The 24,902-nt window shown below is 40.9% G+C and overlaps 6 protein-coding genes across 6 annotated transcripts; 2 read left to right on the forward strand and 4 right to left on the reverse strand.

Annotated features, from left to right (window-relative positions):
• Positions 1-445: 445 nt before the first annotated feature.
• Positions 446-24,532, reverse strand: LOC128515748 (histone H2AX-like). The gene is made up of 3 exons (XM_053489902.1): positions 24,150-24,532; positions 1,592-1,602; positions 446-854 (listed from the first exon to the last, which is right to left on the reverse strand). The coding sequence occupies exons 1-3, from the start codon at positions 24,530-24,532 to the stop codon at positions 460-462; spliced, it is 789 nt and encodes a 262-aa protein (XP_053345877.1). The 3' UTR covers positions 446-459.
• Positions 11,986-12,386, forward strand: LOC128515758 (histone H2A-like). Its single transcript, XM_053489912.1, has one exon. It carries the CDS (start codon positions 11,986-11,988, stop codon positions 12,370-12,372), a length of 387 nt encoding a protein of 128 aa, XP_053345887.1. The 3' UTR covers positions 12,373-12,386.
• LOC128515757 (histone H3) lies at positions 12,950-13,360 on the forward strand. The gene has a single exon (XM_053489911.1). It carries the CDS (start codon positions 12,950-12,952, stop codon positions 13,358-13,360), a length of 411 nt encoding a protein of 136 aa, XP_053345886.1.
• Positions 15,721-16,115, reverse strand: LOC128515760 (histone H2B-like). Its single transcript, XM_053489914.1, has one exon. The coding sequence runs from the start codon at positions 16,103-16,105 to the stop codon at positions 15,731-15,733; it is 375 nt and encodes a 124-aa protein (XP_053345889.1). The 5' UTR covers positions 16,106-16,115; the 3' UTR covers positions 15,721-15,730.
• LOC128515767 (histone H4) lies at positions 16,787-17,140 on the reverse strand. Its single transcript, XM_053489921.1, has one exon. The coding sequence runs from the start codon at positions 17,138-17,140 to the stop codon at positions 16,829-16,831; it is 312 nt and encodes a 103-aa protein (XP_053345896.1). The 3' UTR covers positions 16,787-16,828.
• On the reverse strand, positions 22,937-23,442 carry LOC128515755 (histone H3). The gene has a single exon (XM_053489909.1). The coding sequence runs from the start codon at positions 23,431-23,433 to the stop codon at positions 23,023-23,025; it is 411 nt and encodes a 136-aa protein (XP_053345884.1). The 5' UTR covers positions 23,434-23,442; the 3' UTR covers positions 22,937-23,022.
• Positions 24,533-24,902: the final 370 nt, after the last annotated feature.

Genomic DNA, 24,902 nt, shown 5'->3' on the forward strand with positions numbered 1-24,902 from the left:
GTCATTGGTTACAATGCGTTACGTCACCTCGTGTTTATTGGCTCCTCTTCTACCACCGACTCGTGTCCTAACGCCCTTATCGTTGTGTGCTTTAAAACTTTATTGAATGTCACCATTTATCAATGTTATTTACGTGGTATAATTTTTGTTCATATACACGTCTAAAAATTCTAAATATCGCACTTATATTACGCGTTCTGTCGCGCTCTCTTTAAACCGCCGTGACAAGCTCGTTCTGTCTAACACACAGACTTTGCCATCTCAACTACCATATCTGTATCGCCAAGTAACACAATCGTTAATGTTTACATAGTCAATCAACATAATTATATTGTGTTGCGGCTTATGTGCTTACAACCAGAAACAAGGGAGATGAAATGGAAAAACGCAGTCTTAAAGCAGATATGGGTGGCTCTTAAAAGAGCCTTTGGGTACTGACAAACGCAGCAGTGGGGGAAGTTACTTGGTCTTGGCCGGCTTCTCGGTCTTCTTGGGCAGAAGCACAGCCTGAATGTTAGGCAACACACCACCCTGAGCGATGGTCACTCCGCCGAGCAATTTATTCAACTCCTCATCGTTACGCACGGCTAGCTGCAGGTGCCGGGGTATGATACGAGTCTTCTTGTTGTCGCGGGCGGCATTGCCAGCCAACTCCAGGATCTCAGCAGTCAGATACTCCAGCACGGCGGCAAGGTAGACAGGAGCACCGGCACCAACGCGCTCAGCGTAGTTCCCCTTACGGAGAAGCCTATGGACACGGCCCACGGGGAACTGCAGTCCGGCTCTGGATGAGCGGGTTTTAGCCTTAGCACGAGCCTTCCCCCCGGTCTTACCTCTTCCAGACATGATCAATTGTTCGATATGTTCAACGAACAGAATGTGATACCAAGTGGCTCGAGCAGCTCTGTAATATAGGACGAACTACTGCATTCTCATTGGCTACAATCGTTGTGGAAAATCAACCAATCACAAACACGCCGTCGAATTCTGACTTCCTCGTCTTCACCGACCCCCCCCCCCACACACACACACACACACACTCTCTCGCGCTCTCTCTCTCTCAGATCCCAACTCACAAATTAGCCACAGTTAATTAACATAAAGCTTGTGTTCACATCTGTATCACAATCTAAAATACAGAATGTGAGAGTAGCGCAACCAACAGTTTTGCATGTCACATATACGGATGAAGTGGTAACTGACCTTTGACCTGTTCTTCCAATATAGTACTTTTAGATATGATTCAGGGTGTACGAGGTTTTGTAAGAAAAATTACGTTGGTGCTATTATACAGCCAACTGCAAGTAATCAACGTCACCTGTTAGGCATGGTGATGACAGGAGATGGAAAACTTTTGCTCCTTAAATGACAATTTTGGTGGCTCTTAAAAGATCCATGTAGGGGAAGAAACATGAAAGAAATAAACACAGTTGCCTCTTTTTAGGAGCTGCATGTTTATAGTGATGTATACATACATGCACGTTTAAAATAAAGTGTCATTTTTTAATAGGACCTATGACAATCTTTGAAAATATAATGCAACACGTGATTAAAGACCTTTTACACTCAATTACATGCTTTTTTTGCTAATTAACTTTGACTCTAAAAATGTAATATTATTATTGCTTATTATTATTAATTCAATTACAATTAATAATACGAATAAAAAGAGACGTTGTGGGGAAGAAACATGAAAGAAACAAACATGTTTACTTAGGGGCTGCCTTTTTTGCTTTGGCGAATGGAGCTCTGTCAGTGAGCTGGATGTATGAGCACTGGCTGAACGTTGTGTGCAGGGTTTGAAACAGAGCTTGTTTTGGCCTGTGTAAAGCACAGCTAAGGAGACAGGTTGAGAGAGCGAGAGGGTGTGAGTGTGTCACGTGTGTTTGTTAGGTTTAACATTAAACTACAATCACAATATGATGAAAATTATAATATATTGTAGCGTTTTTACGCCGGGAAGAATGCTGGAGAGACGAGTGAGCTTATTTGCTGCCCAATGCAATGGCTGGGAGTACTTTATTTAGCACACAGCAGGTATGGCATGAGCAGCACCTTCACTCAGGGGCCTACATCCAATTCAGCACTAGCTTGAACTGGAGCACATTTCACACATCACACCCTACACACATAAACAGGGCCGAAGCCACCAACCCAAACACCTTTCCCCATCATGGTGAACACACCGACATTCCCGCAAGGCATGCTGGTCGTCAGCCGCCGCCCCGCCCACGCCACAATATGTATAAGTGTAAATATGTATTGGCCTTACATTTTTTTAAATCTCCAGTGAGAAAAGACAAAATAATGGTGGTGATGTCACTGATTATATCATCACTTTTTTCCCGATACACATTTCAAGGAACTTATAATTGTGTTGTACTGTGTTTTGTCCTTTATAATGAAACCTCAGAATTTCATTATTTTGCAGTATGTTTACCACAACTGGATAATTTTGATGACGACACCAAAGGCACTTCATAATGATATTAACAGTATAGCAACCGGTAGCATAGTATAATGGTATATTCTGTCACTTAGAGGCAAATTTAAGGCTTTGGCGAACATCTGTGGCAAACCTCTGCCAACGCCACCACAAATTTACTGTAAGGACATATTTTCACATGCAAATTAGGTTTGATGCAAACATGTGGCAGATTTCAGGCTACAAATATAAATACTTAGCTCCCATGTCACCGGCTAACATTTAAGCAAGGTGATGTCTTTACAAATTCTAAATATAAATTTACTTCTAATTAAATATTACATAATTTTTAATAAATAAAACAGGAACAAGTGTCACCGTCAACAACACAGTGTCACTGTTCAATAATTTGTACTATAATAAATACTAATAAAAAAATTAGAGCTACGTGTTAAATCACACCAAAACATGATATGGCATGAGGTTTTGGTCTTTGAATGCCTTCACACTGTACTTCAAACAACTTCAATTCTGTGCCACTCTTCCAGAACACTCTGGGACCTTGATTTCTGAACGAAATGCAAAATTTACTCACTCACTCACTCACTCACTCACTCACTCACTCAAATCAATTACTCGACTCTTTGGAGAGGGGAGAGGACGCAGGCGTTGTATGTATGCCATTTCTCCACCTACGTTGTATGTTGTATGTATGTATGCTGCTTTTCCACCTATTCTACCGCTGTATTGAAAAGGACAAAGAACATGCACCTGGGAAAGGAGAGAAAAAGGAGGGGAGAGGACATAGGGGTTTTGGACGCCAGCCAAATGGCCATAAATGGTGCTGGGCCAAGTCTAAAGGCGCCCAGCACTACCTTTAAATACTCTGTCTCTCAGCTGTTGAGTCTTAACTCCCGGCTACCTCCATCTTGCATCCCAGTCATAAAACAGCTTGGACTTCTTCGTCGACCCTGGTATATCCATAGAAGCCACCGAAAAAAGTTTGTCTATTTCCAGCATGGCGTTGATAAAATTCCATCCGTCTGGTCTGCAACAGCACGTATCGCACCTGAGAGATGTCATCAGAACATCGGCGTACCTGGATACTCTCTCTGAGATCCTCTAGTGCTGGGCGGAATGAAAATCGTGGAGTGGATTATAGTGTTTTGCGGAGCTTACAGAGACACGTACCAATAGATCTGTCACCTGATACTATGGAACTACTGAACACACAATCGCTTAATAATAAATCATTTATCATACATGATCATATCTTGGAGAAATACTGGACTTTATGTGCCTGGTTAAAACTTGGCATAAAACAGGAGATTATTTATCACTCAACGAAGACTGTCCTCAGGGCTACAGTTATTTGGAGAAAGCTCGCTGCACTGGACGTGGAGGTGGCCTGGCTGTTATTTATCGGGATGATCTGAAACTTTCTCTTTTGCCACTACCTGACTTTATCTCTATGGAATGCTTAGCCTTTAAATGCAAACCTCCATACTCAATGACAGTGCTGCTTATATATCGTCCCCCCAAGCCTCACTCCATATTCCTTCCTAAAATGCATGATTTACTTACATTATTCTGTTCTATGTCAACCAACATAGTTATTGTTGAAGATTTAAATACCCATGTAGACGATCCCTTTTGTCAGCTTTCAACAGAATTTTTGAGTCTGCTCGACTGTCTTGGTCTCCAACAGCATGTGAATGTCCCCACACACACTAGGGGGCACACTTTAGATCTTGTCATTACTGACTCAGCCCCCATCAAAGGCTTAGAGGTCTATGACCTGGGTGTGTTGGACCATATGGTGATATCTTTGGCCCTCACGTTCTAAATGCCTATTACTAGATCTAAGCGCCAAATGTCTTTTCGAAACTGGAAACGCATTAATCTAACCTCCATGGCTGCAGACTTCATACAAACCACCTGTCCAGTTGGCACGACAGCGGATGAACTGGTAGAATACTATAACAAATCCCTGAGCAGTACTCTTGACCGCCATGCTCCTATCAGGACACGTGAAGTAAGTTTTAAACGCTCTGCTCCCTGGTACACACAGGAACTACGCCGTATGAAAATGGCTGGTCGGGCCTTGAAGCGCCAGTTTAGAAAGTCTGGACTTACTGTTTATTAGCTTGCTTTCCGTGCCCATCAAAGAGCATATTTCAAGGCCTTGAAGGATATGCAGCATCAATTTTACTCTAATCAAATTAATAAAAATCCCGGTAACTCAAAGCAGCTTTTTGCCACCATAAACCATTTTCTGGAGCCACAGCAGTCTACTTTTATTGAAGCCACAGAAGAGCGATGCAACAGCTTTATTGACTTTTTTAGACTCAAAGTCTATAGTATTCGCTCTTCAATTTCTGGGCCTCTCCCTCAATCTCCTTTGGTCTCTGACTCCTCATCTGGGAGTTTGCCATCTCTCCCATACTTCACTGAGGTTTCAAACAGCCACATTAAAGAAATTTTGCGAGGAATGAGACCATCATCTCGTACATTGGACCTTATCCCAACAGTACTGCTCAAGACATTAATTCCCAGTATCAGTCCATTAATAACACAGTTAGCTAATCTTTCACTACAAACTGACTACGTTGCACCTTATTTGAAAGCCGCTGTCATTCGTCCGACTTTGAAGAAGCCTTCACTTGATCCTGATGTGTTTGGAAACTACAGGCCCATTTCAAATCTTAAATTTCTATCAACGTTTTGCAAAAGTGACCTAAGTATTGAGAAATGTGTCCTAGCGTCTGTAAAATTGATTCGGTGGAAAGGTGGTGAGAGACGTGACCCAGCAGGGACAGATTGAGGAAGGCTTCAGAATAGCTACTGTACGAGTCCGGTAAGAAGTAGCTGAAATGTTGGCAAAGTGAAGGAAGAGACATTTATATAGGGAAGACAGAGGGCTTTTTTGTGTTGTGTGTGTATATGTGTGTGTATATGTGTGTGTGTGTGTGTGTGTGTGTGTGTGTGTGTGTGTCACTCGTGCATTTGAGTGTTTGTCGACAACCTGCACCACTAGCCTACCTAGCTGCTACTCGCAAATGAACCGTCTGCCAATTAGGCTAGGCTACATTGCCATCCACATCAACTTAACGAGTCTTACAGTACGTCTGTAACGATTGATCGAAATTGTTGTCAATCTTCACACAGTACAACAAATAAACCCCCAGAGCTATATAAATGACATGGCTGACTATTGGATTTCACACGTAGACACACGTAGGCCTACACACACGCAGAATGATGATAGCCCATGGAATTAACATTGAAAATGTTAAGTGTAGCCTACATCTTCACTAAATAGTGAGCTATCTGGAGGATTTGTAGGCTAACACTGTGCAAATGCTCATATTATTGCAGTCAGACTTAAAAACATTTAATAGTAGACTATGAGTTTTGTGGAGAACTTCATCCTTGCTAGGTTGGAGGTGTGTGTGTGTGTGTGTGTGTGTGTGTGTGTGTGTGTGTGTGTGTGTGTGTGTGTGAGAGAGAGAGAGAGAGAGAGAGAGAGAGAGAGAGAGAATTGCTAATAAAAGACTGTATAATAACAATAATAATAATTAAGAATAATTTTTTATCAAGGTTCTTCGCTTCCAGGCAGGTTACTGTGGTTTAATGTTTGAAACAAAACAGTGAGCGCATATATCCTTTGATGTGTCATATGCATATTTTTTAAATATGGCCAAAAATACCAGGGCGTTTTTTTGGTTCCAGTCCAGCCCTGCACTCCGTGGAAATTCCTATTTAATTTTACTACAGTCCATTACTTTTTCGATGTACAAATCCATTTTTTTCAATGTACAACCACAGGGGTGGGGGGGCGCAATCCAGTGTCTTCTTGTGCCAGTCCCAAGTCTGGATAAATGCAGAGGGTTGTGTCAGGAAGGGCATCCGACGTAAAACATTTGTCAAATCAATGATTCGAATCACGAATATAAATCCCATACTGGATCGGTCGTGGCCCGGGTTAACAACGACCACCACAAGTGTTGTTGACCTACAGGGTGCCGGTGGAAATTGGGCTACTGTTGGTCGAAGAAGGAGAGGAAGAAGGCGTGTTCGAAAGCAGAAAGAGAAGAGGAGAGGCAAGAGTTTAGGAGTGATAGTAGGGACTTTGAATGTTTGGACCATGACAGGGAAGGGAAAAGAGTTGGTTGATATGATGCAGAGAAGGAAGGTGGATATACTGTGTGTCCAGGAGACCAGGTGGAAAGGTAGCAAGGCCAGAAGCTTAGGATTAGGGTTCAAATTGTCTTACCATGGTGTGGATAGGGAAAAAAATGGAGTAGGAGTTATTCTAAAAGAGGAGTTTGTAACGAATGTTCTAGAGGTGAAGAGAGTATCAGATAGGGTGATAAGTCTGAAGTTGGAAATTGAAGGGATAATGTTTAATGTTGTTAGTTGTTATGCCCCACAGGTAGGATGTGAGTTAAAAGAGTAGGAGAAATTCTGGAGTGAGTTAGATGAAGTAATGCAGAGCATCAACAGAGGTGAGAGAGTGGTGATTGGTGCAGACTTCTATGGACATGTTGGGGAAGGGAACAGAGGTGATGAACATGTGATGGGCAAGTTTGGTCTTCAGGACAGGAATGTAGAAGGACAGATGGAGGTGGACTTTGCAAAAAGGATGGAAATGGCAGTAGTAAATACTTTCTTCCAAAAGAGGCAGGAACATAGGGTGGCATATAAGAGTGGAGGCAGAAGCACTCAGGTCGACTACAACTTGTGTCGACGTTATAATCTGAAAGAGATCAGTGACTGCAAAGTGCTGGTAGGGGAGAGTGTAACCAGACAACACAGAATGGTGGTGTGTAAAATGACCCTGGTGGTGAGGATGGTGAAGAGAACAAAGGCAGAGCGGAGGACAAAGTGATAGAAGCTAAGAAAGGAAGAATGTTGTGTAGACTTCAGGGAGGAGTTGAGACAGGCTATGGGTGGTCAGAAGGTGCTTTCAGTTGACTGTACAACTACAGCCAATGTGATTTGATACCCTTTTTCCACTGCTCTGGTTCTCGTGCCGGTTCCAAGCCGGTTCCCAATTTTGGAATCAGTGCAGCTCTTTTCCACAGAAAAAAATTGGTGCTGGTGCCCGAAAATAAGCACTGAACTGGCTCCTAAACTCTGCTGGTCTAGTTGCGAGAACCTGTGACGGGCGGTGGGCGGAGTTATAGGGAGTGTTAAAAAAAATAAGGGAGACCCAAAGTCCGTTAATGTGGCGCGCGGACGAAACAAAAGCAATTTTTCGGCATTTTGGACATTCGCCGAGATTCAGCAGAAATTGGAAAGTGCTTTAAGAAAAAAAAAGTGCATGAGAAAATAAGAGAAGAAGTAATAGTCGCAGGCTTTACACGCACAACCGACCAAATAGTGTATAAGCTAAAAAAACTGAAGAAAGACTTTCAGCAGTTATAACATGTCGAATAAGCTGCTTTTGGATACTGAAATACATTTTCATACTAGTTTGGAGAATAACCAGTAAACTGACTTCGGCCATGGTCGTTTCTGTTTAGTGGGCGTGGCCGGTGACGTATTATAATGCAGCTCCCGCTGAGCTCCTGTCTAGTGTAAATGCGGGCCGACCCTTTTTGTATGTCGAGGTTAAAACTTTGGACAATTAGTGACCACCGCATTAGCCTCTGATTTGAATTCGCCATTCGGAGCAGGAAGACTAAGGGGTTATGGTCTGTATAGACCACTATAGGTAGGGAACTACCACCGACATAGACTTCAAAATGCTGAAGGGCAAGGAGTAAGGCTAAGGCCTCCTTCTCAATAGTGCTATAATGCTGTTGTGTTTTTGAGAATTTTTTTGAGAAGTAGTACACAGGGTGGTCAATTTCTGCCTCGGCTTCTTGTAATAAAACAGCAGCTGCGCCTAATGCGCTTGCATCCACGTCCAACTTAAATGGTTTAGAAAAATCAGGGGCGGAGAGAACTGGCGCACTACACATAAGATCTTTGGCAGCATCAAAAGCATTATCGCATTTAACACTCCAAGCGAAGGTTTTGGATTCACTCAGTAAGTCTGTTAAAAAGCATACAACAGAGGAAAAATTTTTGCAGAATGCACAGTAATACCCAATCATACCCAGAAAGCGGCGCAGCTCCCTTTTTGACTTGGGAATGGAAAAATTCCTGATTCTCTCGCACCTGGCCCTGGCCAACCTTCTTACCCAAGTAAGTGACCATGGCTTTTCCGAATTCACATTTTTTTAAGTTCACCGTTAACTACGCTTTGTCTAAGCGAGCAAATACTGTACGTAACAAGTCTATGTGGGCACCCCCCGAATTAGAATAAATGACCACGTCGTCCAGATATGCTTCTCAATTTTTCACGCCAGATAAAACTTTTTGCATTTACCTTTGGAAGGTAGCTGGAGCGCTTCGCATACCATGCCATAACGGTATACTGCAAGAAATTATCTGGCGTTACAAACGCAGAGATATACGAAGCACGCTGCGTAAGTGGCACCTGCCAATAACCTTTTAACAAATCCAATTTTGTTACGAAGGACGAGGCACCAACACGATAAACGCAGTCTTCCATTCTAGGCAACGGAAAACAATCTGCTTTGGTGACACTATTCACCTTTCTGTAATCTGTGCAAAACCTGAAAGAAGCATCGGATTTCAACACCAGCAAACACGGTGAGCTTCACTGGCTCGAACTGGGAATGGCTAAACCATGCGTAAGCAAGTACTCTACCTCTCTTCTCATCACTTCTCTCTTTTGGGGATTAACACGATAAGGATGTTGTTTTATCGGCGATGGGTCTATAAGTTCGACATCATGGAATAGCACATGGGTTTGTCTGGGAATGTCTAAAAAGAGAGAAGAGAACTCATAAATCAGAGAAATCACATCTGTTCTTTGGGAGTATGAGAGGTAGGACAAATGTTCTTTTAAATTTTCAAGTACTGTATGTCAGAATTAGACAGTTTATTGGTAGACATATTCTCATGCTTATCTAAACTATCATTCTCAGACTCAACTTCAAGAAATGAAGGAGAAACAGTTACCACAGATGACATTTTTACAGCAGGCCCCACAGACGTTGCTCTCTTCAAGTACAAGTCAGGTCTAGGCGTATGGCACCAGGCACCAGCACCAGTGTAGTGGAAATGAGGTAAGGTAGGAGTGTACTTGGTGTATCATCAGGTAAGGGGAAAGTGGACAAGGAGCCTTGGTGGTAGAATGAGGAAGTCCGGAAGTGTATACAGGGAAAGAGGCTAGCTAAGAAGAAGTGGGAAACTAAGAGGACTGAAGAAAGTAGACAGGAGTACAGGGAGATGCAGAGTAAGGTGAAGGTAAAGGTGGCAAAGGCCAAACAAAGAGCATATGAGGACTTGTATGCTAGGCTAGACAGTAAGGAGGAAGAGGTGGATCTGTACAGGTTGGCAAGGCAGAGAGATAGAGATGGGAAGAATGTGCAGCAGGTTAGAGTGATTAAAGATAGAGATGGAAATGTACTGACAGATGCCAGGAGAGTGATGGGAAGATGGAAGGAGTACTTTAAGGAGTTGATGAATGAGGAAAACGAAAGAGAACAAAGAGTAGAAGAGGTGACTATTGTGGAACAGGAAGTAGCAAATATTAGTAGAAGTAAGGTGAGAAGGGCATTGAAGAGGATGAAGAGTGGAAAGGCTGTTGGTCCTGATGACATACCTGTCTGACTAGTTTGATTAACAAGATCTTGGAGAGTGAGAGGATTCCAGAGGAATGGAGGAGACGTGTATTGGTGGCAATTTTTAAGAACAAGGGAGCTGAAAATATGTCCTTACAGTAAATTTGTGGTGGCGTTGGCAGAGGTTTGCCACAGATGTTCGCCAAAGCCTTAAATTTGCCTCTAAGTGACAGAATATACCATTATACTATGCTACCGGTTGCTATACTGTTAATATCATTATGAAGTGCCTTTGGTGTCGTCATCAAAATTATCCAGTTGTGGTAAACATACTGCAAAATAATGAAATTCTGAGGTTTCATTATAAAGGACAAAACACAGTACAACACAATTATAAGTTCCTTGAAATGTGTATCGGGAAAAAAGTGATGATATAATCAGTGACATCACCACCATTATTTTGTCTTTTCTCACTGGAGATTTAAAAAAATGTAAGGCCAATACATATTTACACTTATACATATTGTGGCGTGGGCGGGGCGGCGGCTGACGACCAGCATGCCTTGCGGGAATGTCGGTGTGTTCACCATGATGGGGAAAGGTGTTTGGGTTGGTGGCTTCGGCCCTGTTTGTGTGTGTAGGGTGTGATGTGTGAAATGTGCTCCAGTTCAAGCTAGTGCTGAATTGGATGTAGGCCCCTGAGTGAAGGTGCTGCTCATGCCATACCTGCTGTGTGCTAAATAAAGTACTCCCAGCCATTGCATTGGGCAGCAAATAAGCTCACTCGTCTCTCCAGCATTCTTCCCGGCGTAAAAACGCTACAATATATTATAATTTTCATCATATTGTGATTGTAGTTTAATGTCAAACCTAACAAACACACGTGACACACTCACACCCTCTCGCTCTCTCAACCTGTCTCCTTAGCTGTGCTTTACACAGGCCAAAACAAGCTCTGTTTCAAACCCTGCACACAACGTTCAGCCAGTGCTCATACATCCAGCTCACTGACAGAGCTCCATTCGCCAAAGCAAAAAAGGCAGCCCCTAAGTAAACATGTTTGTTTCTTTCATGTTTCTTCCCCACAACGTCTCTTTTTATTCGTATTATTAATTGTAATTGAATTAATAATAATAAGCAATAATAATATTACATTTTTAGAGTCAAAGTTAATTAGCAAAAAAAGCATGTAATTGAGTGTAAAAGGTCTTTAATCACGTGTTGCATTATATTTTCAAAGATTGTCATAGGTCCTATTAAAAAATGACACTTTATTTTAAACGTGCATGTATGTATACATCACTATAAACATGCAGCTCCTAAAAAGAGGCAACTGTGTTTATTTCTTTCATGTTTCTTCCCCTACATGGATCTTTTAAGAGCCACCAAAATTGTCATTTAAGGAGCAAAAGTTTTCCATCTCCTGTCATCACCATGCCTAACAGGTGACGTTGATTACTTGCAGTTGGCTGTATAATAGCACCAACGTAATTTTTCTTACAAAACCTCGTACACCCTGAATCATATCTAAAAGTACTATATTGGAAGAACAGGTCAAAGGTCAGTTACCACTTCATCCGTATATGTGACATGCAAAACTGTTGGTTGCGCTACTCTCACATTCTGTATTTTAGATTGTGATACAGATGTGAACACAAGCTTTATGTTAATTAACTGTGGCTAATTTGTGAGTTGGGATCTGAGAGAGAGAGAGCGCGAGAGAGTGTGTGTGTGTGTGTGTGTGGGGGGGGGGGTCGGTGAAGACGAGGAAGTCAGAATTCGACGGCGTGTTTGTGATTGGTTGATTTTCCACAACGATTGTAGCCAATGAGAATGCAGTAGTTCGTCCTATATTACAGAGCTGCTCGAGCCACTTGGTATCACATTCTGTTCGTTGAACATATCGAACAATTGATCATGTCTGGAAGAGGTAAGACCGGGGGGAAGGCTCGTGCTAAGGCTAAAACCCGCTCATCCAGAGCCGGACTGCAGTTCCCCGTGGGCCGTGTCCATAGGCTTCTCCGTAAGGGGAACTACGCTGAGCGCGTTGGTGCCGGTGCTCCTGTCTACCTTGCCGCCGTGCTGGAGTATCTGACTGCTGAGATCCTGGAGTTGGCTGGCAATGCCGCCCGCGACAACAAGAAGACTCGTATCATACCCCGGCACCTGCAGCTAGCCGTGCGTAACGATGAGGAGTTGAATAAATTGCTCGGCGGAGTGACCATCGCTCAGGGTGGTGTGTTGCCTAACATTCAGGCTGTGCTTCTGCCCAAGAAGACCGAGAAGCCGGCCAAGACCAAGTAACTTCCCCCACTGCTGCGTTTGTCAGTACCCAAAGGCTCTTTTAAGAGCCACCCATATCTGCTTTAAGACTGCGTTTTTCCATTTCATCTCCCTTGTTTCTGGTTGTAAGCACATAAGCCGCAACACAATATAATTATGTTGATTGACTATGTAAACATTAACGATTGTGTTACTTGGCGATACAGATATGGTAGTTGAGATGGCAAAGTCTGTGTGTTAGACAGAACGAGCTTGTCACGGCGGTTTAAAGAGAGCGCGACAGAACGCGTAATATAAGTGCGATATTTAGAATTTTTAGACGTGTATATGAACAAAAATTATACCACGTAAATAACATTGATAAATGGTGACATTCAATAAAGTTTTAAAGCACACAACGATAAGGGCGTTAGGACACGAGTCGGTGGTAGAAGAGGAGCCAATAAACACGAGGTGACGTAACGCATTGTAACCAATGACAGGCGGCGCTTTCAAGACGCCCAATCAGCGTAGCCGAGCGTTATGCTGTAAATAGGCCACCTTCTCTGATGTGTTTCATACTGTTTTTCTTTAAAACATAGTGCAGAGCTCTTGAACAATGGCAAGAACCAAGCAGACCGCGCGTAAATCCACCGGTGGTAAGGCACCTAGGAAGCAGCTCGCCACTAAAGCTGCCCGTAAAAGCGCGCCGGCTACCGGCGGCGTGAAGAAGCCTCACCGTTACAGGCCCGGCACTGTGGCTCTGAGGGAGATTCGTCGTTACCAGAAGTCTACTGAGCTGCTCATCCGTAAGCTGCCGTTCCAGCGCCTGGTGAGAGAAATCGCTCAGGACTTCAAGACTGATTTGCGCTTTCAAAGTTCTGCTGTCATGGCCCTGCAGGAGGCGAGCGAGGCCTATCTGGTCGGCCTGTTCGAAGACACCAACCTGTGCGCTATCCACGCCAAGAGAGTGACCATCATGCCCAAGGACATTCAGCTGGCCCGCCGTATTCGCGGAGAGCGCGCTTAGATTACAACTCCGTCCGAACGACACAAAGGCTCTTTTAAGAGCCACCTCATTGTTTAAAAAAAGTCAGCATGTTTCCATATTTTCTTAAAAATTATATATTATATATACTATGTACTATGTGTGTATGAAACTTTTTTGCACGATATGTATGTGTATATATGTATATCGTGCAAAAAAGTTTCATAACTCTCAACTTGTGTTGAGCAGTTATAAGCATACCCGTACAGTAAGTAACATACGGCAACAATAAAATAGAATGAAAAGAACGTTTTTTATGTTTCCAGAATGTTCCTCTAACGCTCCCCAAACCTTCATATCAGTGTAAATATTCATACTTTCAAGAATTATTAATCAAATATCATATAAACTATTGGTGCACGATCCATGTGTTTGTTGATCACTTTTTAAACATGCATTTTACCTTTAAACTTGAACATTCATACTCTACTCTAATCTAAAATTTTATATATATATATATATATATATATATATATATATATAAACATTTGAATAAATACTATTTGCAAAACAGTTGCATCATTAAAACACCAACTGTTAACTACAAAATTTGACAAAGTAACCTCGTCCATTGCCATCATATGCAAATGTAACAAAAAAGTTACAGAAGACATTAGGTAAGATTTGGATGAGAAGTTTATAATAAACTATTATAATTTCACTGAAAGCTTGTGTATAGATGCATTTGGTAGTCTGATATTACACATAATGGAAATAAAATGACAATAAGACGATACATCAACATGAAAAGGAAGAATGCATTTGATATTAAGACTAGTTTTGTGTATTTTGTCTTAATCCTTCTCAGTGAAATATAAGTGATTATTGATTTTGACGCTGACTGATATTTTAGTTTTCAAATGCAATATATAGCAAGGGTTGAGATTATTAGTATTACAGTATAAGTATTGGTATATTAGTATGAAATAACACTTTTAATAATAGGATTGCTGTGGCATATATAATGATACAATTTGTTTTCATCACCACAATAAAAAATGATCTTACTTCAGTTAAATCATTTAAAAATACATTTTGAGGCATTCAGTACTGTTGAATCTTAGTATTTAAGTCAATTTTATTTGTATAGCGCTTTTAGCAATTGTCATTGCCGCAAAGCAGCTTTACACAATCAAAAGAATTACTATTATTTTCAGACAGTCCGTGCTGGTTTCACCCTGCCTCTTGGAACAAGGTTAACACACTGGATGCTCTGTTGTTTGACACACAATCGGTAATAGGTATGTTATCATGCACATATTAACAATATCCAGGTGATCAACTTGTGGTTACCATCTACTATATGTGCCTGTAAATAAGGAGGACATGGTAAAGAAGTGGGTTGTGTTCTCCACTCACATGCCCCCTAAATAAACTAATTCTATGTGTGCTGACCAGAAAAAGGCCCGGGCATATTTAAGGCTATTTGAACAGAGTATCTCAATTTGTCCACCTTCACATTGTGCTTAACATGGTAGGTGTGTGTGTGTGTGTTAATAACACATCTATCTCCCTCACATACGAGACGCACGCGAAGGCTCAAATAATTCAGACTATTAAGAACTACACATTTGGCTAATTATATATATTCAGTATATACGTTTATTCAGAAACTTAAATTTTAAGAAAATAAAAGAATCACAATCTTATCATAATGTGTTATGATATTTAACTTCTAGCAATAGATTAGTATTATAATATTTATAAAAGGTTTTCTTTTCCTGAAGTGTGTATACATTTTTTTTGTCTGACTCTTTGTAATAATTATATTTCGCCATGCACACAAAACAGATGTCACTAATTAGTTCTCTCTTTTTAGTGCTATATTAGAACCAGCTGATTTAGCAAACAAATAAGTGGTAGGGCACAGAAATGCCTAAACCTCAGGATCTGTCAAATAACTTGTGAACTCTCGTGTCAAATTTCTTTACGTGATATTCAAGAGTACTGCTGATGACTTTTTGACCAGGCGGTTCCAGATGATTCTGGAAAAAAAAGAAAAGAACTTGTACTGACTGCTGTATAGCAATTTAATTGAATTAGAATGTAATTAAAACATTGAATTTCACCGAATATCAACCTAAATCTTTCATGTAATGGCGTATTAAAATGTAACTGAAAAGTGGACTTGAGTTACTGTGCTGGTTAGAAACAATTTTGCAGTTTAGAGTAGAGCTACAAATTTTATTAACTTGGACTTTAGATGAGTGCAAGAAAACCTTTTTAAATGTGATCATAATGATGCTATTAACTTTCCTACCACACGAACAGAATAGGTAATCGCTCTTGAACGGAGAACATGGGTGGCTCTTAAAAGAGCCGTTGGGTTGATGAAGGCGGCGGTGAGGCGCTTTACTTGGAGCTGGTATATTTGGTCACGGCCTTGGTACCCTCAGACACGGCGTGCTTGGCCAGCTCGCCGGGCAGCAACAGGCGCACGGCGGTCTGGATCTCCCTGGAAGTGATGGTGGAGCGTTTGTTGTAGTGAGCCAGACGCGAGGACTCACCGGCAATGCGCTCGAAAATGTCGTTGACGAACGAATTCATGATCCCCATCGCCTTGGACGAAATGCCGGTGTCGGGGTGAACCTGCTTCAGAACTTTGTACACGTAGATGGCATAGCTCTCCTTCCTGGACTTTCTGCGCTTCTTGCCTCCTTTGCCGGCCGTCTTGGTCACGGCTTTCTTCGAGCCCTTCTTGGGCGCAGTCTTGGCTGGCTCAGGCATAGTGACAGCACCTCTGAGCGATACTGATAGAGAAATAACTAGCTCCGCCTCGCGGGCCATCTATGTACAGTAAACATTGTAATTAAGCGCAAGCCAGGACCGGATTTTGATTGGTCGACATTCCATAACTCCTCGTTCGAGAGCCCTCCCTCCACTACGTGCCCTTTCCCGCCGATTTTTTGAATCGTGACACTGGCGGGTTATCTTATTTTTATTTTCGAAAAACAAAGATGCTTACCATAATTTCATCCAGAAAATAAGTGTTCAACCTTTAAAAAAACAAAAAAACATTTGTAAATAAGCATTAATATTTGCTATGGTTTGGAGCCTACTTCTATAAGGAGAGCGGATCCAACATAATAGACTTTAAACGCTTTGTTCAGTCTTAATCACTTTTTTATGCATCCGAGTGCTTTAATTTATTAAATAAGACTCCTAATTTATTAAGTACCTAATTATTTCTACAAGACTTCACCACATCGTCTTCTGACTAATAGACAACTTATACCGATTTAATTATCTATATAAGCAATTAAAAATTATAAAGGAGGTATAAGAAGCATATTAAAAAAATAAAAGGAACATTACGTGTTTCGAAGACCTTTTTTTTTTTTTTTTTTTTAAGCATTAACGTTCTCACTTTAACACACAATGGGTAACAGCTCTTTTGCTGAGTATGTGGGTGGCTCTTAAAAGAGCCGTTGTGGTTAGCTGTTGGAACGTTTAACCGCCGAAGCCGTACAGAGTGCGTCCCTGGCGTTTCAGAGCGTACACCACATCCATAGCGGTAACGGTCTTTCTCTTAGCATGCTCGGTGTAGGTTACGGCGTCGCGGATGACATTCTCAAGAAACACCTTGAGCACACCGCGAGTCTCCTCGTAGATCAGACCAGAAATACGTTTTACTCCGCCACGACGCGCCAGACGGCGAATGGCTGGCTTGGTGATACCCTGGATGTTATCGCGGAGAACTTTACGGTGACGCTTAGCGCCTCCCTTTCCGAGTCCTTTACCGCCCTTGCCTCTGCCTGACATCGTGCTACCTTGTGAAAGTAAAACACTGAATGAAACTCATGGCACAGTGACCACACGGTTAAACGCCTCCAGAGGACCTACTTGAGACCAGGCGAAGGGGGCAGAGGCTGAAATCGACGATCGTGCAATAGAATGTTTTTAAAAGTTTCCCCTGTGATATTAGCAGGAGAAGAAGCCTCCCTTCTTTCAAAATATATAAAATGCGTGAATATATTTCATACCAATAAATCATAAATTACTAATTTTTTTGAGTTATGACAACTTCAAATTATATGGAACCAACAAACTACATTATGTTGGGGAAAATATAATTTTAATTGCCCCTTACCTGAGTTGATAACTCATAAAAAAAAATCTTGCTCCAACTGGCTTTACCATATTATTTTAAAACAAGTTTACATGTTGGACAGTTAATTACTATATTAATGTATGCAAAAATTTCAATAGCAACCATTTTAAAAATTAAGTGGCTGAATATATATATATATATATATATATATATATATATATACACTGAACAAAAATACTGATCACACTGCACATTTCAGAGTGGCCTTTTATTGTGGACAGTCTAAGGCACACCTGTGCAATATTCATGCTGTCTAATCAGCACCTTAAAATGCCACACCTGTGAGGTGGGATGGATTCTCTCGGCAAACGAGAAGTGCTCACTAACACAGATTAAGACAGATTTGTGAACAATATTTGAGAGTAATGGGTCTCTTGTGTATGTAGAAAATGTTACAGATCTTTGAGTTCAGCTCATGAAAAATGGGAGCAAAAATAAAAGTGTTGCGTTTATATTTTTGTTCTGTGTATGTGTGTGTATGTGTATGTGTGTGTGTATATATATATATATATATATATATATATATACACAATCTTTATTACAGGCTCCAGGCCCAATAACAGAACATACAACATATACAAGGAAAAAAAAAAAAAATCTACATAAACATATAAAAATACACCCTTTTTCACAAGAGTCTTAAAAGGCACTCATACCAATGCTTCCATAGATGTGATTTGATATCGGACCGAGCTACACATAGGACTTGTGAGCCTTACTATAATACAGTTTTCTGACTCATCAAGTCGACACATAAACTTAAACATTAGTTTCCTCAAAAGGGCCGGTAAACAACTTAGCCTCACGTCACAAAAAAGCTTACTTGCACTGCTACTCCTAGGCTTCTTCAACAATATTCTCAGACAATTATTATATGCTACCTGCAGTTTGCGCATAGTCTCCTTTTTATAGTTGACCCATAATGGGGCTGCATACATAGGGGTGCAATAAGCACGAAACAAGTGCACCTTCACATCATCAGAGCAGTAATGAAATTTCCTGACCAACATGTTCGCTTGGATATACAACATTCGTCTCTGCCTATACATGTCAGCATCATCTTCCATCTTGTCAGTAATAATATGCCCAAGATATTTTGTACAGTTAGATACACAGATACAGTGTCCTGACAGGTAAAACATAGGGAAGTGCACCTTTTGATCTTCCTAAGTCCTACAAATCAACACAACACTCTTCTTTGCATTGTACTGTACATCAAACTCAACCCCATACTTGGAACATATATCCACCAACTGCTGGAACCCAACAGTGCTGGGGGACACAATAACTAAATCGTCTGCATACATCAGGTGGTTTAACAGAGTATTCCCTATTACACAACCCGTCTTACATTTCCCCAACTGCTTTGAAAGGTTGTCCATATATAAGTTAAACAGGGCTGGAGACAAACCCCCCCTGCCGTACTCCATTACTTACACTGAAGGGTGCCGATAGGCTATTTCCCCGTTTAACCTGCATGCTTTGTTTGGCATACCAGTAAACCAGTATACGTATGATGCATCCCAGCACACCCCTAAGCATGAGTTTAGTAAAAAGCTTATGATGATTTACTCTGTCAAATGCCTTGGACGCATCAATAAACCCAATAAACATTGTAGAGCCCTGCCTTCTGTAGTATTCAACAGCTTCTTTCAAGGCATAGATACATAGATCAGTACTATGCTGAGACTTAAAGCCAAATTGATTTTCTGTAGTGCAAATGAGCCCACTCAGTCTATCTAGTAGCAACTTTTCTAACACCTTTGAAAGAATGCTAGCTAGAGCGATGGGTCTATAATTGTCAAGACTCCCTATTTTCCCTGCCTTATCCTTGATAACGGGCACTAATGTGACGGTCAACATGGTGTCTGGCAGTATACCATGAGTCATCAGCCCTGTGAAGCAAATAGATAACAGGGCTGCCACTCTAGGGCTGGCTAACTTGAGATGCTCCGCAGTGATGTTATCTTTGCCACTAGCTTTGTTATCAGCTAGTTGCTCTACAGCATTATAGATCTCATTTGGAGTAAAGTGAATTAAATCCTCATTTAACTTACCCACACAATAGGGCTCACTTTTAATACAATTAAACAGAGTTGCATAGTGCTGTCTCCACAGCTCTGCTATATTTTCTGCACCAGATACACCCTCGATATGGCAAGGCAATATTGTCTTGGCCCTATTTGTAGCCTTCCAGAACTCAGTGACATTGTTGCCAATCAAGTTTCCCGCCATATAGTGAGCTCTTAAGGCTTCCTCATGTTTTTCAACAAAGCGCACTGCATATTTATATTTAGCCCTGGTATGTTTTTTATGTTCTAACTCTGGCCCCTGTCTGGGTCTACCAGCTATAACCCAGGACCTATGAGCCGTCTTAGCAGCTTCTTGGTAGTCACCTACATACTCATTCCAACCAGGCTTAATATTCTTAGCCTTTCTGGAATGTGTATATAGTGGGCAACTAGCATCATGTATAGCACTCACTATACCATAGTACATTTCACATAGATCATTACAGTGAGTGACATCATCACAATTAATATTTGAACACAAAATAGCACCCATGGGTAGCTGTATTTCCCTTAGGAGAGCATCCGTCCTCCCACAATAGTACAAGACATCCTTTCTATGTAGTTTATCCCAATCCACTTTACCCATGTTGGCACCATCTTCTGTCAAACTACTGCAGTCAGGCAAGTTATCGACATTTATAATCATAGAGACAGGTAAGTGATCAGTTGTAGTCAAATCATACAGAATTTCAACTTTTTCCAGACTTTCATGAGCATCAGCTGTACAAATTACATGATCCAGCCAAGATATAGTGTTCCAAGCTTCACTGATGTAAGTATAGCTACCGGCAGGGAGAAAATTCATACTGGAAAGAACCAGTTTACTATCATGACAGAACTGTAACAAGTGCTGACCAAAAAGAGATTTGTCATCAGAGATATCTGCATTCAAATCACCCATCACAAATATATTTGCATATGCACATTCCCTAATATAAGAGTTCAAAAAAGCCAATCTATTCATATATTCATCTTCATTTTTATAACAGTCGTATGGGGTATAGACATTTAAAATAATAAAAACATTCATAGAATGCACAACTTTAATTGCAATGCACCAGTCCACCTTTAATCTGATAATACTAATCATTGGATCATATTTCTTGCGCCACAAAATGGCCACGCCTCCAGGTATTCTACCACGCACCATTTTGGTGCTTAAATCTGTTGTGGATTCTCCTGCTCCATGAAAATCACTGTGGACAGAATTAAGTTTATCAAGGTCCTGTTTGGCTAAAAATGTCTCTTGCAGGCAGAGAATATCTGTGGTCTCCAGTAGCTAGTCAACCACACTCCGACGTGCTCTGTCCCCAGCACTCTGTCCTAGGCGCAAGCCTCGTGAGTTGTATGACACCACTTTGAGCACCATCACTATTGCTAGTACTAGGCATAAGGGTACCCCTGATCCCATTACAGGCACATTCATCACTGATATTGACATAGCTGTAGATTTAGGTTTGCGTGCCTCATAGAATCGCCGCACAAAAGTGCCCTCAGGCCACAGCTCTGGATTATACATTTCATCTACTTCTTTGCACTCTGCGGTTATTTTAAAAGAGCTGAACCGACTTTGTACAGCTTCTACCTTTTGGCAGGTTACATCACGCCCAAGTTTATCTTTCATATATTTAGTCAAAGTCTCAGAGTCCAAATCAGGAGAGAATTTTGTTGCAAATACACTCACCAGTTTGGATTTTATGACTTGGATGTCTCCACCTGTACCAGTTTCAACAATGCCAGCAGGTTTCTTCCCTTTGTGAGTATTCAGCCGAGGTTTGGGCTTTACTGAAGCATTTTCATGTACCTGTTTTTTATATATATATATATATATATATATATATATATATATATATATATATATATATATATACACATTTGTTTTTTTCTAGGTTTCTTTTTTGGTAGTTTTGTTGCAGTTTTTGTTAATGTAGTAGCTTTTAATAAGACATTAGTTCACTATACCACTAGTACTAGTATATAGCACTAGTAGTATAAAAGATGCTTTACACGGACACACGTAGTGACAGTGTTATAGTAAACAGTACACATGTGAAAGGATGTTGACTATACGAGTGACGCCCGTGCACTGAGACCAAGCATGGAAGAATTACCAACATTATTACAGTATTTGATCACAACCTATAAAAAATAAAGTTTGCAACTTAGAAGGTTCACCTAAATCAATTAATTAGAACTTTTTAATTTTTTATGCAAAGTTTAATACTTCCCATGTATTAAATCAAAGTAACAGATAACAGGTCAAAAATTAAAGAACCCTGACACATAGGATCTCTAATTTTAGTTATAAAACATCAGAATGGTTAGAATCAGGAAGTGGAGAAAATTGACAAGAAAAAAAATATTACAACAGCTGTTAAAAGACCTACAGGAACATTAAAGCAGATGCAGAAATACAGTAACTACTTCAGTGGTTATTGATCAATCAGATATCACTTACTGTATGAGACATCATCTTCTATCACACTTTGGGTCACACGCACACGCTCGCACACACACACACGTTTCTCCTGCACCGTGAGGATTTCCAGACTAGGTGGTGAAGCATGAGGACAATCGTTTTTTTTTTTTTTTATGTAATAACAGCATAGTTGAGGCATGGTTGTAACCTACAAAATTTTAAAATCCCCAAATTCTACTTAAATTCTACTTACTTAATTCTACAGTATCAAAATCTGTAACCATAAACAATAAGTTTGTAGAACTAAGAAAAATTTTATTTGAAATAAAAAAAAAAAAGATTTCTAGTTACTAGTTTGAGCACTTTTCCCTTGCAAAAAAAACAAAACTCTTTTGTGATTCCTTATGTTTTAGTCAAGACCTTTATAATTATTCTACCATCATCACTCAGCGAAGTTTGGCCCATAATCTGTTAACTGCTAATACCCCATCTCACTTTAGCATACTATAATACTTAAAAATAATTTTAATACTTATGTACTGCATTTGTAAAGTAAAATAGCTCAAGTCAGTGTCAAAATCGCTTAATGTGATGCCACACTTTCATATTTAAGAGAGAGGTTATAAAAAAAATACACAAACAATTCTAAATATATAATGCACGATTTGCTTTTCATGTTGGTCAGATTTTGCAAGCTTTACATGACATTAAAAGACTATATGACAAAAGTTTATTATTAACATCTGTCGTCTGTAAATTTTCTTCTTACCTTTTCATTACATATAAAGGTTTAGGCAGTGCAAGAGACGTTGATAATTACATATGATTATAAACACAAACAAATTTGTATAAATATTTTTATATTAAAATTTGTTGCCAAACATTATTGTGGATATATTATGTAAGATTTTCAAGTCAAATTATGACAGAAACATGTACAAACACAATGCCATAATTTTAGAAAATTGAGAAATGCTGCTTTTTGTGAAACATCGAGGTGGCTCTTAAAAGAGCCTTTGTGTAGATTAGACGGAGTTGTGGTTTAAGCGCGCTCTCCGCGAATACGGCGGGCCAACTGAATATCCTTAGGCATGATGGTTACTCTCTTGGCGTGGATAGCGCACAGGTTAGTGTCTTCGAACAGGCCGACCAGATAGGCCTCGCTCGCCTCCTGCAGGGCCATGACAGCCGAGCTCTGAAAGCGCAAGTCAGTCTTGAAGTCCTGAGCGATTTCTCTCACCAGGCGCTGGAACGGCAACTTACGGATGAGCAACTCGGTAGACTTCTGGTAACGGCGAATTTCTCTCAAAGCCACAGTGCCGGGCCTGTAACGGTGAGGCTTCTTCACGCCGCCGGTAGCCGGGGCGCTTTTGCGGGCAGCTTTAGTGGCGAGCTGCTTCCTAGGCGCCTTACCACCGGTGGATTTACGCGCGGTCTGCTTAGTTCTTGCCATCGCCAAGGAACTCTGGACTTCTTCGAAGAAAAACAGAATGACGAAAGGCACAGACCGCGGCCCATTTACAGCCTAACGCTCGACTGCGCTGATTGGGCGTCTTTACAGCGCGGCCTGTTATTGGTTCCAATACGTTACGTCACCTCGTGTTTATTGGCTCCTTTTCCACCACCGACTCGTTTGAAACTCCTATTATATGTATGCCAAACTAAGCGGACTGCTTGCGTTTTAAAAGAACTTCATCGAATGTTATTTTATTTACAAGGGTATAGATTTTGAACATGTACATAAATATACGTTTATAAAGCAACGTCAAAACATCATAATCTTATTTCCTTTTTTACCAGTTCCACTTTCAATTTTTCACAAGCAATATTGTACGCAACGGCCGGTTAGCATTCAGATCAGACCAGAGTACTCATGAAGTATTCATTCCTTTAAACAGGAAGACATTTCTACACAACAATGTAGCGCGAAATATTACTGTCTGCCGAACACAATCCCTCTCACAATATGTGCAAGCATATAGTGTAGCACACTAGTAGACCCGGACTGAAGAACTGGTTCTAAATTCTTTTAGGTTTATATAGTTCCTATTCATCACGGGTTATACCCATGATTACGAATTGAAAGAAAACCGCACTTCTAAAGGAACAAATGGGTGGCTCTTAAAAGAGCCTTTGGGTACTGACAAACATAGGAGTGAGTAAAATTACTTGGTCTTGGCCGGCTTCTCGGTCTTCTTGGGCAGAAGCACAGCCTGAATGTTAGGCAGCACACCACCCTGAGCGATAGTTACTCCGCCAAGCAGTTTGTTCAGTTCCTCATCGTTACGCACGGCGAGCTGGAGGTGCCGTGGAATGATACGAGTCTTCTTGTTGTCACGGGCGGCATTACCAGCCAGCTCGAGAATCTCAGCGGTCAAATACTCTAGCACGGCGGCAAGGTAGACCGGAGCACCGGCACCAACGCGCTCAGCGTAGTTCCCTTTACGGAGAAGCCTATGAACACGGCCCACGGGAAACTGCAATCCTGCTCTGGATGAGCGAGTCTTGGCCTTAGCACGAGCTTTCCCCCCGGTTTTGCCTCTTCCAGACATGATGAGTTCCGAGATATGTTCAGCGAACAAAGTAAAGTAACACATGACCCGAGCGCTTTCTAATATAGGTTCAACTGCTGCAGTCGCGTTGCCTGCATTCTCATTCTCATTGGCTCCAATTGTTGTAGAAAATCAACCAATCACAAATAAGGCCGTCGAATTCTAAACACCTCCCATACTCAGAAGTTCAGTTCAATTTAGAAGAACTTTATTGGCATGAATGCCAAAGCATTCACAGCATAAAACATTAATTACATTATAAATAACATCAATCTGATTTTATAAACATATATAAAATTATAAACATATTAGATATGAAAGAATATCATATTGGGTACACACAACCAAACCCCCATCTGATCAGTGATTT

This window comes from Clarias gariepinus, chromosome 28, assembly GCF_024256425.1.
Source record: "Clarias gariepinus isolate MV-2021 ecotype Netherlands chromosome 28, CGAR_prim_01v2, whole genome shotgun sequence".
Taxonomy (NCBI): Eukaryota; Metazoa; Chordata; class Actinopteri; order Siluriformes; family Clariidae; genus Clarias; species Clarias gariepinus.